This window comes from Gavia stellata, chromosome 4 (assembly GCF_030936135.1).
Source record: "Gavia stellata isolate bGavSte3 chromosome 4, bGavSte3.hap2, whole genome shotgun sequence".
In the NCBI taxonomy this organism is placed as follows: domain Eukaryota; kingdom Metazoa; phylum Chordata; class Aves; order Gaviiformes; family Gaviidae; genus Gavia; species Gavia stellata.
In genome coordinates, this window is record NC_082597.1 from 64,876,148 (window position 1) to 64,891,449 (window position 15,302).

General features: G+C 41.1%; 1 protein-coding gene across 1 annotated transcript in view; it reads left to right on the plus strand.

The window, feature by feature from the left end:
* Positions 1-15,302, plus strand: part of TMEM178B (transmembrane protein 178B) — a 215,077-nt gene that overhangs the window by 190,071 nt on the left and 9,704 nt on the right. The window contains exon 3 of the mRNA XM_059817199.1: positions 7,100-7,237. Coding sequence (XP_059673182.1) covers positions 7,100-7,237 — 138 coding nt within the window. The remainder of the gene's footprint in view (positions 1-7,099; positions 7,238-15,302) is intronic.

Sequence of the window (15,302 nt, forward strand, 5' to 3'; positions counted from 1 at the left end):
CTTTATGCACTGATCTCTCTAATATCCATATCATAAAGTCTCTTAAAGACAAATCCATCTTTTCAGCCTCATGAAACACTTCTTTTTCCCCCTGCACTTACACAAGCTTTGTTTTCTTCCTTCTCTACTGCGTCCTTAAATCTCTCCCTTATTATCCAGGGGTTCTCTTTTGTCTCCTCTCTGCTGTACATGAGCAAAAAGCAAGAGTATAATCAGGACTTGATATTCAAGCTCCAGATGGTGTTTTCAGCCACTGCAGAATTTCTTAGGCCCCTCTAATTTTCCCAAATACTGGAGGAATTACTTTCAGACACTAACAGACCAGCGTGTGACCTGGTCTAGGATGCCCCCTCCCTCTCTGATGTTTTATGAGAAGGTTCACTGGAGACAAGAAATTGCAGTGAAATGTGCAGTTTGCTGTTTGTCAGCATGAACCTCTGAAGGTGTCAGCCTTTGTAGAAGACAGGACTTCATTCCTCCTCTGATGAACTGCTCACTGGACTCTGAAGTTGTGGGATTTCTTATGAAGGAAGGCAGGCTGAAGTGCCAGCAGTGCCCAGCTGGCACCTTCCTTTTGTGATTGTTTCTGTTTTAAATAACTGTAAGAACGCTTAAGAACACTGACAGCGGAAATCCAGATAGATGGTCTGTCCTGACAAGAATAAGTCATGTGTCAGGCTGTCCATTTTATACCCTGTCCTGAGGGACATGTTGACTAGCACAGATGACAGCCAGTTTGTGAAGCTTCCTGTCAATTTTCCATACAGGTGAGTTCATACACGCTGGCAACCAAGCACTTAACACTTCATCACACAACCAACAAACTCTAGTCAAGAGAAGGTGATGGGATTTTCTGGTTTAGGAAAAGTTATGCATGTATCTTATAAACACCATTGCACCTCTAGTGATATGAAGGCTCACCTAAATCCTTCAGAATGCCAGTTTCTCTTTTTGTGAGGGCCTTCTGCTGCTCTTTCAGCTTTGAGAGGATTGTGTTTTAGTGTATATATTTGTGTCGTCCATATTTCCGAGTCACTCTCTGGTGCAGAGTACTTGCATATAAATATAATCCACTGTTACTTTTGTTGAAGTGGGTTGTACTCATTGTGATTGTGTTAGAGTAATCTTTAAACTGAAGACTGGGTTGCCACATGATTCAGTAAAAGGCACTCAGAGATTTTAACTGTCTCGGGTAGACTAATACATATTTCTTTTTTTATCTCTCCATACCTGAAGCAGAAAGAAAAGATTAAAACCTCACCCTCTACTTGCCAACCTCATCTAAAATACAGTCTTAAGCTGTGCAGAGAGAATCAGGAGAGCCAGATGATGCCACTCAAAATCACCTGCATTAATACTCACTTGTTCATTGTAGCTGGGAGCTGCTAGGGCTGGCATTCTGTAAAAGACACATCTGTCCAGTTTTACATCTTGCCCCGCGCTATAGCTTTGGGGTGAGGTAAGAGAAGGGATGATGTCAGAGAAGGGTACCTCTGTGTTGCTGATTCGTTTTAAGAGAAGTCATTTAAACAAAGCTTAGTGAAATCTGGTGAATTGTGCTCTTGGGCTGTGTGCAGTTCTTGAACGATTTCCAATACATGTATTTGTTTGGAAAAAGATGATAACGGAGTGGTTTAGGCTCTTTTCAAGTACAAACGGTTTTAATCCCACACTGGTAAAGACAAATGAGAATGAATCTAGTACAGGAGGGTATAGATCAAAGTGACCTGTAATGAAGGATTATGCTAAAGAATTATGCTATTGGTCTATTTCTGCTTGTTGCAATACTATATTCTGACATTTGTTCCTAGAGGGGCACAGAAATACATTTGTGATTTCCTTTTCAGTTTCCCCATTTGTTGAGACATCTCAGGAGAGAACGGCGCTATACCCAGAATGTCTTCTAAGCTGTTATAGATATTCTGGGTACAGACTTCAGGGTCCCTAGTCCCTGTGGACCTTTCTCTACTGGGAGAAGAAAGGAGGAGATGTAGAATGGACTATCTGAAACACTATTTGCAGCAGTATTGCACTTTCTGATAGTCTGATAACAAGAACTGAAGTTTGATCTGGTAACAAACACTTGAGAACAAGCAGTTCTGAAAGCAAAATCAGTGCTGTGTGGTTAATGGGCTGGCCAGAAAGCCCAATAATGTAGATTCAATTATACACTCCTCCACAAACTTTTCATGTAGCCATGGGCAGGTTGACTATTCTTATCTTGTCTTGGTTTCCTCATCTTTCACAAGAGGCTCATATTTCCCTTCCTGTATGTGTTGTGAGGAAAAAAATCTCTAATATTTTGGAAGTAGTATTAAACTCCTCTGTGGAAAGGAAGATAGAGAGATATCAACAGGAATACTGAGCCCTTGCTTTAGAAAGATGACTTGCAATTTCAAGGAAGAGGGCAGAGTATCAGAAGTCAAAAGGCATATTGAAATTTTCAAGAAGCAACGCTGATTCAGAACATGTTATGTTTGCAGCTGCTGGGGTGTGAAACTTCTTCCACGATGTGACAACCAGCATCAATTACTTTATTGCTCATAACAAATACAAATGGACAGATATCAGGGTGAAATGACGAGCAGGGGCATTTGCAAACTTGACAGAGAGAACCCTCCACCACAGGCTGCTTGGAAATAAACAGAGCTTAATCAGCTCTTCTGCCTTTCTTTATCTTCAGAAAACCTTTAGAGTTAATATTCTCCAGCGAAAGACTAAAATGCTTTTAGGAAATGCATGTTGCTTTATGAGAATCTGTCTCTATTTTAAGGAGGTTGTCTAAGATGCTAATGTTTCTCTTTTCATCACGATTCACAAAGCTTGTGGCTTTCAAATTTACCATTTCAGTTTCAGTCATGGGAATTGGATTACTTCATTCCCTGTCCTTTCTCCAGCGTTATCAATCAAGAAATTTGTTGTTTCCAGCCTACAGGAACATGACGCCTGTATTCCTTGCCTGATGATGCCCATTGTTTTTGAGCCAGGATTGAGTTCCCTGCCTATTACATGCAGCAGCACCTGTAGCAGTGCTAGGCATGGAAAGTACTCCCAAGGGGAAGATGTTCACACATAGCTTTTAGTCTGTTAATATAAAAAAGAAAACAGGATGAAGACGGTGTCTCTAAAACATGAGCGGAAAGATGATATTGCATGTTCACCCACAAGTGATGGTGGTATCTAAGTCCACGTAGTAAATCATTGAAACTACTGGTCATACAGGCAAGGCATTGAAAATCAACTTCTGTATTATAGGTCTTAACAAGCAATGTAATACCTTCCTTACTTGCACCCTGTATCTACATTTTTAAAGGTTTGGATTACTAGATGGCAGAGAAGGGGGATTCATAGTACCCCTGCAATCTGTGCACTTTGCTACAGCGTGAGGGCTTGGGATGGGTATCCAGGAGAGGATCAGCTGTAGAACCAGCTAAGCAGTGCACATGACTGAGCTAAGATAAGGTATATTTGCTGTTGCAGCTCCCATTTGGCTGCATAAGATTCAACAATGCATTTTGCTGGCATAGTAACTCCTTCAGTTGATTGGGATTGTCATGTCATGATCCTGAGATGCTGTAGTTAGTGAGAGAGGTTTTTGAAGAAAGAAAGAGTGTGGAGAACCTTTCATTTCATAGTCCAAAAATAAATAAAAGTAATTTCAGAAAAATAAAAAACCAAACCCAGCGTGTTCAAAAGTCATGAAGTGGTGTTACATGACAAAGCATGACCCTTTTCACCTTTGCAGGTTGTATTCAGGAAAGGTCTTACCAGTGCCAGTCAAACTCAGACAGAACCCCATTAATTTGTACTGATGAGCTATTGTTTATTTATACGGCAACCCTTGCTCCTAAATTAGGAATTTATATATTGCCTTAAGTACACAATGCAAATCTTTGCTTTTCTGCTGTCCTTTCCATGTCGACCACCACATCAACAGAACAGTAATCATAAAAAGTACCACTAATAGGGTTTGTATCCAAAGAATATAGGCTCCTGTTCCCTGGCGTTCTCCTCACTAAATAGCCTGAGGGTAATGATTCGGTTACCTTCATTAGGTACTTTCCCACTAAAGAATCACTTTGAATAGACTTGTTCCCACCACCGACCTCAGCTTCATGTGGGCTCTGACAGGTGAAGAGCAATGGGAAGATGCTGTTGGACAAACGCAGGCTGTTTATGAAACCAGCTTTGCAACCCCCTTTCCCAGCACTGCCATTTGCAAGGACTGCCTTCGAGGAAGGTTATGGCAGGACAAAAGCCAAGATGGTTTTGAATAGAAGATAAAATTTGTATTTTATTTATTTCAGATAAGCCCTAACAGATGGGCTTGTGAGGAGCAGTTTTGCAACTGGCCTAAGCAGTGGCAATCTTAAACTAAGGCCACTGAACTTGTGAGAACTAAGATTTCAAAAAGAATTTCAATTCTGAATTTTTTTGTATGCGGTATTAAGTGTCTGTTAGAGGTTAGCTTTCTGTTTTTTTCAAGAGATAATGTAAGCCCAGAGTTAAGCTGCTGAGGGATTTGGCTGTGTTGTTAGAAAGGGAATTTCAGGTTCCATCAGGAAGAGGTCAAGTGAAACAAACTTCAAAATTGGGCCTAGAAATCTTGGTCCTGCTACTTTAACTATTCTGTTCAATGGCAAAACTCACACTCATTTTAGTGGGGTAAAAACCATTCCTTAGTTTAGTATATAGGATGTGGGGATGCTTGTGATTCCCTCTGGGATCTATGAAAACTGGCTCCATCAGCTAGTCTTTGGGGTAGGTCTGAGGAGTTACTGACATCTTGCATCTGAATAAAGCTATTTAAATTCAGGTCATTAAAAGGAGGTTGTTAGGATATGTTTCCATTAGGACGAGCAAGTGCTGTTACCCAGAGTCAGCAGTCGCGAGTTAAAATGGAAGGGTTTTGTAGAGCTGACACAGACATCTGTGCAGCACTTCTGAGAGACGTGTTGTGCCGTTACTGAAGATGACATAGGAAACAGTAAACATTTTATGTTTTTATCTGTTGCTCAAATTGAGCCCAGGCCTTCATGGACTGAAAATTAGGAAGACACTCTGCCATCAAAGATGCTTACTAACATTTACTGCTTGTTTTAGAAAGCACTCTGAGAAATTCCCAAGGAACAGAGACTAGTGTTGCCTGTGGGAAGTACAAGTTTCTGCAGGAAATGCATTTTTTTTTCTGCACCAAACCTCCTTGAACATTTTCAAATGCTTTGTGGGGAGATTTTTTTGGTGGCACAGTCACAAAACCTAAGATAAAAATACGAGTTTTAAGATGTGTATCTTGTTAAAAGGGCCCTGGTCATTGGTAGGCTGAAGGCCTGGTAGTCTTTATGTTGTCAGAGGGACTCCTTGAAAAAACCAGTGACAGTCTACAGGAACCATTTATAGTTTCAAGGGAGGGGTTACATTCTGCAACTTGATCTTGCATAAGAATTGCTATACTGAACACAGCCCTGAGTAAACTGCCTTTCACTGAATCAAATCATTCTGTCCCAACACACCACAGATGTTGTGGACACTTAGCATTTTGGATAAGAAGTTTTATAAATCTCTGATGACACTAATTTATCACTGTTAACAAATTTCACTGAGTCTGCACTGCTGGTATTGGTGGTCCTTTTGATACACTGTAGGAAAAGCGTAAAAAATAACAGAAATTGAGAAACAGTCAAAGGCCAGCCAAGGAGAAAAGCTACCACAGAGATTGGTAGATGATTCACAGTTTTCAAATCTTACTCCCCCTGTCATAAGCATTCTGTTTCTTGAAAGAATGTGGAATCATTGCTATGCAAAAAAAAAAAAAAAAAAAAAAAAAAAAAGTTTCAAGAAGGAAATAAATGTTTGGAGAGCTGACTTGGCTGGAATTTTCCCTGCACATATACTCTTGACATATGAGTGCTTAAACTTTCTATGCGTGCACGAGGGGGTACAGGGAACAATCAAACGTTAGTGAAGATGTCCCCATCTGTTCCATTATTTGAGGGTGTGAAGATGCTCTTTAGCTCTCATAGTCCTTGCTATTTCGGTTGCCATGTGGTCTCCCTGCCCAGATTTCACATTAAAAACAGCTGTGAAGATTTTTTTTTCCCCAGCACATGCAGGAGGAGGGATCCCAGTATTCCCATCCTTCTTTGCAGAAGGCAAATATGCGATATAGCCAGGTCTTAATTTAAGGGTTCCTTACATTAGGTCTTGGGGATCTTTTTCCTTTATTTATGAAAATAAATACAGGTCAACTCCATGCTCCCATATCAGACGTACTACTCCGTCCCCACTTGCAGAGCACAAAATCCTTCGCTCCAGCCCCCTGCCTTCCTCCTACTCTCAGTGCTCCCTGGAGCACTCAAAAACGTCCTCACCAAAAGTTAGCTGACAAGGGCACCATCTAGATGCAAGAGAGGGTGATAAAGTGTCCTATGCCCCAGCCGTGTATCTGCAGTGCATTTATTATCTCTGACACCAGAATATCCGCATGCCTCACCGTCCTGGAGGTACCGAGTTTCACACACACCACCGCTGGACGGCAGGGCACTATGGCCCAAGTTACACGTGGGAAGCCGCAGCCCAGAGGGGCTCAGTGACTTGCCCATGATCACACAGGGCGTTAGAACCGACTTGAATCCCCCGTCATGTCTGCACTGGAGCAAAGCGCAGAGCCCACTTTGCACATCAGGTCGAGCAGGTACATCCGTTGGATGCAGTGGCGTAAAAGATGCAGACAAGAAGGCAGGATTTAAACACACATTGTGCTAGTACCCAGAGACTAGAGCTATTATGCACAGCGTTGCACTGAGGCCATTTTACAAATTCTAATTCCTGAGCAAGTTGTCACAAGTCACTTGAGTGCATCTGCACTGAACTTCATTGTGTGGTGAAATGGTCACCTCCTCCCTTTCCCCAGCCCAAGCTAGTATCTTAATTTATGGATTGTCCTCCCTCTGAACCATTCTTGCTCAAATCATCCGGTGCCAACACTAACTGAAGACCTTGCAGATCAATAGTGTTTTGGATTAAGACTGTTATGAACCTCCGATGATAATTTATCACTGTTCACAAGCATGCTGTTTTTCTGTCTTCCCCACTGCAGATCTGCGCAGGATGACAGCTGGCTTCATGGGCATGGCTGTGGCCATCATCCTCTTTGGATGGATTATCGGGGTGCTGGGGTGCTGTTGGGATCGAGGCCTTATGCAGTATGTGGCGGGGCTTCTCTTCCTCATGGGAGGTAAGGATGTTGGTATCTAAAGAAATGTGTTCTTTTCTCCTCTTTCCACATGTCCCTCCTTTTCTCAGTCACTGAAAACATGTTTTCAGAGTTGGTTTAGGTGATGTACCCCAGGTACATGCCCTGGCACTATGTGCTTTTGAGCTTCTTCCCATTTCTACTACACCAGCCCTCAAGATCATCCAACATTTCCCATGTAATGTTTCAGCCTTTCTTACTACAGATGCCATCCAACTTTCTGTCATCAGCAGGTTTCATGGCACACAGTTACTTGAAATGAAGGGTGTGAGAGTCAAGTCCCAAACACAGCGCTGGGTGAATATATCAAAGTGAACAGCACTACTTCTGTTCCCTCTTCTTTTCTTTGCTGGTGGCTTTTGTTTGGCTGGATTTTTGCCCCCCAGGCAGATCATCACTTCAATGCATTTGGTCGCATGTTCATCTGTACTGTGGTGTGACAAAGCCAAGAGTGTGAAATACAGGAAAGCTTCTGTAGCCCCAGAAGAGGAGTTAAGTGCTCGAGTAACACATATTTATGTTCCAGTGCTGTTGGTGCTGGTGAGATATACATTAGCTTTCTTGGTGCCCACAAACACCTTTTAAGTCTGCTAGTACCTTGTGCAAGCACACACTGATCTGTGTGTGGATGTCTGTAAATGGTTTGTTGTGGGTGTCAATACTTTATGGGCAATGGGTCTGCCGAGCTAGCTTGGTATTTCTTGTGTAATTAAAAGCTTAGTTTGCACAGAGGCTATGTTACTGTAATATGCTCAGATGTCTGTGTGGTATTTAACTTACTACAACACAACATTCAGATTAAAATATTAGGACTATACTAAATAAATACAGCAAACTTAAATTCATTAGAAACTAGCTAAGTCTTGCTTACTAATTGGAAATTATCACTACATATGGGAGAGTTTCTAGTGCAGCTGCAGAGATTACTTATTGGCTTAATGTTATTTGTCAGTGATTTGAAAGATGGCTGATAAAAGTTTTCAGGTGAAACAAGGCTCGGTGTAACCATGCATAATAGGATGGGTCATTCATAGCTTACAAAGCCATCTTTTGGTATGCTCAAACAATACATGTTTCAGTGGAGACAGATCCAAGGTCATGCAACTGGGAACAAAAAGTGCCAGTCATCCTCGCAGAATGAGAGGCTGCCTCTCGGAAAGCAGCAGCTCTGAAAAGGTCTCTGGGATCACAGTTATAGGATCATCCAGCTGCACAGGAGCTCTCAGTGCAATGCGGCTGCTAAATGTGCCAGTTTTGATGGGAATATGCAGTAAGAGCATGAGGTGGGGTTATCTCTGGGCAAAGCAAAGCTATTTCTGGGCATCCTAGTCTGGTGTCCATACTAAAGAAGGATGTGGAAAGATTGTGAGAGGTTTGTGGAAGAACTACAAGAACGACTCAAGGTCTGAAAAAAAAAAGAAAAACACAGCATGGCACAAAAAGCCAATTGCTTGAAACTGTTTAATGGAAGGTTTATAATTGACTTGAACACAGTGTGGAAGTACCTATGCAAGGAGAAGTCATCTGATAGTAGCATGCTCTTTGACTGAATAGACAAGATAACAACAAGATCCAGCAGTTGGAATCTGAAACTAATTGAAATGAGAGGCACCAGATTATTTTTTCTGCCAAATTCTGTCAAGATGTGTGATATTTTTAATAAAGATATGCTGGGAGCAGATTAAACTTATTTTCTGCTTCAGTGTAGACACATGGATCAGGGTTACAAAAGGTTACTCTCTCTCTTGTTTTGCACAAGTCAGTGGCAACTGCTATACCTTTCCCGATTTCTTTTAACAGCAAATGTGCATAAAGTAACATCTACAAACTGAAGCAGACAGTTAATAAAATACACAACTAGAACCTTCTAATCTAAAATTCAGCCAGTAGCTATCAATGTTTTCAGACTGTGTATTATGTTACATAGTCATTCCTTCTACAGCCAATGAAGCTTTTATTTGAACCTTTTTATTGATGGATGGTGTTTGAATACAAAGCTGTTACTTTTGTCAGGACGTAAATGCTGTCAACATATCATCCTATTGGTCCTCAAAATGCACAGAGCTAGAATGCCTCTTAGTTTTGCCTAACTTTTTCTCTGGTCCAATAATGGGAAACATGCTTTGGGAGGTGTATGACTTCTGACCTCATTGCAGATGAGAGGAGACTGTGTTGAATTGGTAGCTATATAATCAGCCTGAAATCTAACTTTCCCTTCCATTTGCAATGCTGCTTGTCTTGGCTATGTTTGTAGGTTTTGCCCTGTTTTAATTTCTAGACAAATAGTTCTTCTGTAATACTTAAACATCCCTGGCTTACCATATCTATGGGTTTTGTCCCTTATTGCCCATAATACTTTGAACAGGAAATCTCAGTAGAACACTGAGAAGTCTGCTGTGATAATCTAACAAGAACAGACATGGCTTCCTTGGACCTCTGGTTCCTTATTATATTTACTGAACAGTCTTCTTGCTAGCCCGTGTGACAGTGCCTAATAAGGACTTGCTTTAGTGTGCTTGATCTAATTTCTTAAGCAAATTGCTGAAATAAGCCATTTGTGAAATGCAGGCCATTATCTGGTATTAGCTCATCTGGAAACCAGGACATGTAAACTGTGATTTAAACTGTGTTTTACACTGTTATTCAGCATGTTTTGTAACAAGTTAAAAATTATTAATAATTCATCTTTTCTGTTTAGTCCAAATGTATCTGTATCAACAGCAATCACAGGTCTCCTATGGCTTCCAAAGTTCTTTTGCATAATTTTCTGTATTTATTGTAGAATTTGCACTTGGATTCCTTATCTTAAGCAACAGCATTTGCCTGACCACAGTAGGATTTTTTTTCAGTCCCTCATCTTGTACGGAGCCAGATGGATACTGCAAATTACATTTAGTATTTTTGACCTCATTTTGCATGATGGTACTATTGCATAACCTCCTGTACCCAGAGTTGCACTCTCTGTTGTAGTTTAATTTCAGTATTGTCAGTATGATTTTATCCTGCAAGGTGGGAGAGTTTCTCTTTTCGAGAGTTTCTCCATTTGGAATTGTGCTTTTAAGTTTCACTAAGACTAGTTCATTTTATGCATCTTATTTGAGACTGTTTAATTCTATTACAGAAGTGGGTCATACTCAAATTATACATGACTCCAAGCACATCCTCTTGCAGCTTCTTGTGTTTTCTCTACATGCAAATTATTGAAAATCTGTGCACCAGTAACAGTTCCACTCTGGGCATGTTGTCCAGTAATTTTGTAATTTTATAACACTTTCTGGAACCTTAGAAGCATCTGTAACACTGCTTCCAAATGTTAGAGTCCTGTGGCAAACTTGATTCTTTCATGCTCATCAAGTAGCGAGTAGTAGTCTAAAAGGAATTCAGTTAAGCATCTACCTGAGGAAATGCATGTGGGGCATTTTAGACGTTGTGTTTTGACCAAAGTATATTTACTTGCACCAAAACTATGACTTTGGTTTTTGAAGTCTAAACATGACCTCCTCATCAGTTCCCAGGAAGTAGTGCTCACATTTTCTGGCTTTGAGAAGTTCTTTTGAATGTATTCAAATCCTTAACTTGTTTGGTTTTATTATCATGGCAAACCGGTCAACACATTTGGTTGGTGTCTTTACTCCCTCAACAGTAGCTAATATTATTGCCAGGTCAAGGTCAAATTTCAGTTTTACTTCCAGCTCCAAAGAGTTGGGATGCTATGAATTGGCACACTGGTAACTCTACCAAGGCAAATTCCTGTATTTTCAGGAATCCCTCCTTTCAGTTCTTCATCAAATTGTTTAAGAATATTTCCTGTATCATGACAAGCAGACAAGCTATATATCCATCTAACTATTGTTTTTTCCACCTGCTCTCCAGCACATCCATTCATAGGATTTTCTTGTTTCAGCATCTCAGATTCTGCTAGGTTGATTGTCCTTCCACAACCATGCAAACCCAACCTCACCACACCTTCTGTGATTGTACTTGCTTTATAAAATCAGCTTTTAAAGAGAATCTCTGAAAACCTATTGTTTTCCCAGTTCAGCTCTGATTTCATTTCAGTCAGCTGTTTTGAAACATCACATGGCTTGCTTTATTTCTAGTTTTGAGGGCAGGGCTGACTTGGTACCTAAATGCTCCAAAACCCTCTTCCTCCTCATCAGTGCCTGCCATGGGGAAAGTGGGGTGGCAGGGCTGCCCCATGGTGGCACGCTCCAGTGTTTTGGCAGTGGTTGCATCCTCCCCTTCCCTACCCAGTGCACCGCCCTGCTGAACTGCTGTCCCTTGTCCCAGCTGGAAATATAAAATGGCACTTCCGATATCTTGTTCTGGTACTTGCTTCAGCACAAAATTATCCCTGGCCAAATTGCATCCCTGGCCAAAGCTACATCACTTGCCTTTGTAAATGTATTAAAAGACCCACAAAGAATGATGTTTTATCATCCTTATCAGAGCTCTGTCCTTCAGCTGCACATTCATGTATTTTCCTTTTGTAAGTCTGTCATTTGTATTGAGAACACATTTCAGTGAAATAGTTAGGGGGTTTACTGCATGCCTAACAAGGCAGCCCTTCAGGGAGCGACTTCTGTGTTGTCTTATTTTGTTCCAAATTTACTGCAAATAAATGCAATAAATCATCTCTGCACTTGTTTACTGTTTTACCTGTTTTCTTCTCTCTTATCTGGTCTCTGCCAGTTTTGTCTTGTGACATGCACTTTAGGATCACTTTAGGGTTTTTTCCCCATTTGCTAACAGTTTCCTTGGAGAAGCATATAATTTTACTAGCCTTGCAAATATTCATTATTCTTTGCAAAGTCAAGTGTGTTTCTTGCTGTAACCTTGCTTTGAGCCCATTATAAATGTTACCATTAATAATTCAGTCTCTAATTAGTCTATTTGGAAATTATTCCAGCTGCTAAATGCCCTTATTCATGTGACTTAGCTTCACCATGCAGATCTGTAGTCTCACATAGCAGGTCATTTTTTGTCTTTGCCTAGTGACATTTTTGTATGAAATACTGGGCTTGGGGCTTTGCTTGGGAGTCTGAAATTCCTGTTTTTACTGGCACTGAAAGGCCTGAAAGTCTTGCTGTACACATACAGCAGTGCTATGGAATTTTTCCTCTCTGATTTTCTGTCCTAGCATTTGCTTTCAAAAACATCAGGAATTTCTTTCATCCTCTCCTCCTTCCTCCTCTCCAATGATGATCTGCCAATCTGGGGGATTCGATCGCCATTTGCCAGCTCCACTTCTGCCACTGATCTGGGTTCCTTCAGACCCACTTAAGAGTGCTGCGGAGATATTGCTCTTTCAGCCCATCCATACTCACAGGACTTAGGTCAGGGTTACAAAAGCTTCAAACCTTTTCCCACAGCAGAGGTGAACACCTATTCTTTCCAGTGCTGGCTGCTGCGGCAGAGATAAGCAAGCAGGAAAGATGTATGACAGGGAAGAAAAAATAAAGTTATGTAGATGTGCTGGCACAATTTAATGCTTTATTTCAGATACACAAGAAAGGATATTTATTAAAGAAATAAAGAACAACGCACAAATGTATGAGTGCATTCTGGTTTTGTATTCTAATCCAGGGAGAAACAACTTTTTATAAATCATTTCCATCCTCCTCCCTTCTCAGAAATATTTTCAAAATATTCCTTCCCTCAGTCCAGTGGTAAGTCAACAGACTGCTTTATTAGCCCCGCAGTCAGAGGATGGACTGACCATCTGGGTCACCTTCTCTTGCCCCTGCCATCCCACACTTCACGTGGGTCTGTCACAAGGCGCTGTGGGGACAAGGACACACTCAGGGGTTTGTGCCAACATGTGTGCTAGAGCCCAACAGCTGCCAGAGCGCCACTTGCTGTGTCCAGGAGCTGACAACCAGCTGATACTGAGGGACGCAAACCCCATCAATAAGGGGGACTTCAAAACAGGGCTTGGGAGCCCATGCAGCACAGTTGTTGGTACAGATGCACTTGCACATGTCTGCATCCTCTTTCACTCCCCACCTCCACAGAGAGTCTTGTCTTCAAAATCCCCAAGCCTGTGTGCTGTGCTTCCTTCGCCTGAGCTGTGCATATGTTAGTAGATTACAACTGAGGCATCTGTGTATTTGCAGCCATGGATCGTTACCAGCTGTTGAGTCATTGAGTCCCAAATTTAACTCACTGTACTTTGAAAATAGCACATAGCGGTAGAAAATAAGAGTGTTTATTCTACACAACTGTGGTCCTGCCATCTCAAAATAATCATTCCGCTGCTGAATAATTTAAGAAACAAAAATGGAGCAATTTAATACAGCAACTGTAAGGCAAAGCTCTGTGATTGACATTTCTTAGGCAGTTATGAAGTACCTTCATAGCAGCTGCCAAGAGGAGGTAAAGAGAAAGATAAACAAAAAGAGAAAGTAAAAGACATTCTTTGGAGTTCATCTGGAAATATTGTGGGTCTCACAGGGCACCTAGGATTTCTGTTTCTCACTAACAATCAAGGTTTCTACCCATTCTTCAGGATGTTCACTTGTGGTGACATGATCAATCACAACACTGAAGATGGAAGATATTTTCTGTCATCGTATTTATTTTTCCTTTTCTACAACATCATTCTCTGAAAATCCAGTTTCTTGTGCTTCTTTCCCAAATGGAATAGTATTAGAAAGTCTACATAAAATCTTTTTTTTCCATATGGAAAGGCAAGTGCAAACGCACCTGCGCATGCACAGTTGTATGCATACAGAGCTTTAGCAACAGCACGTGATCTTTACAAAAACAGAGGTATACAATAAGTGGCTGTAATCTGAGCTGTGAAGCTTGGCATAAATATAGTTTTCGCAAAGGCGTAATACCTTTTGCCCATTTGAAAAGTATTTATAATTCAAAAAAAGTTGGATCACTGGAAAAAATGAGATGCCAATCATGTTTTAATCCTGTGGGAGACACTAAATTAGTGATGACTGCAGAAGAACTTAAGAATTCAGCAAAACTCCTTGCAGACCACTGTAAGAACTTATTTATGTGGATTGACCTCCAGATGGAGACAAAGGCTGGTTTGTATCAAGAGCCGTCATAAATTGGTTATGAAAGTCTTTGAAACAAGCCTCAGCGCGACAAGGTCAGTCCCTCCTCTGCCATGCCTCCCACACCACCCACGTACGCTCTTGTTCCTACCTGTGCTTTTCGTTAAATTTTGCATTATGCTCTCAAGTGATTTAAGGCCTCAAATTGGAATGAACTTGAGTTAATGTATAGGATTAATAGGTTTTAAATGTTTAAACCTCTCTAAGGCTCTTGATTGTTTAAAATCCTCAAACACATTACAAGGGTGTTGTGGAAGGCAGAAAAGGAGCTGATAAAGGTCTTCATGGACCTGTGATGAGACCCGGAGCTCGGAGCAGCCATGCAGGCTTTGTGCCTTAGTGTCCGTCAGGCATTAGTGCAACAAGGCCGAGTGCATGCATATTAAGCTAATAAGAATTAGTCTGTTTTTTAAAATGTCCTTTTTCATCGCTTTCAGGATTTGTCAGTCCCTCTTTTCAAACAGCTCTCTCCTGCACAGCTTGTGGTATCCCTCACAGAAAGGGTTACCGGTCATGTTCCTTGGTCCCATTTTAGGCTATGTTTCTGGGGCCTAAAAAGTGGCCCTTCTTTTCCCATGTATTTCAAAACCTGGACACTGATGTCCAGACACATATATATAGATATATGTCCACTGGACATGTACATGTCCAGTCCACGTACATGGGTAGGACTGGAGGTGCTTCTTCATCCTGGCCAACTAACAATAATCAGCCTTTAGAAACTGGTGTCACTTTCCTTTTGAATGTTATCTAATTTCCTATTTTCACTCCAAAAATAAACCTTTAGTAAATCATCCATGCAGACATACACCCCCCTTGCCATATTTTGGGGTTTTAATATGATGGCAAGGTGGCCTGTTCAGCATTTCCAAGCTAGGAAACAGTTGCTCAGCTGACAGCATGACAAAGCTTACAATACATCATGCTTAAAAGGCAGAGCTAGGGTAGTGTGTTACGTCTTTACTTCTAGTACT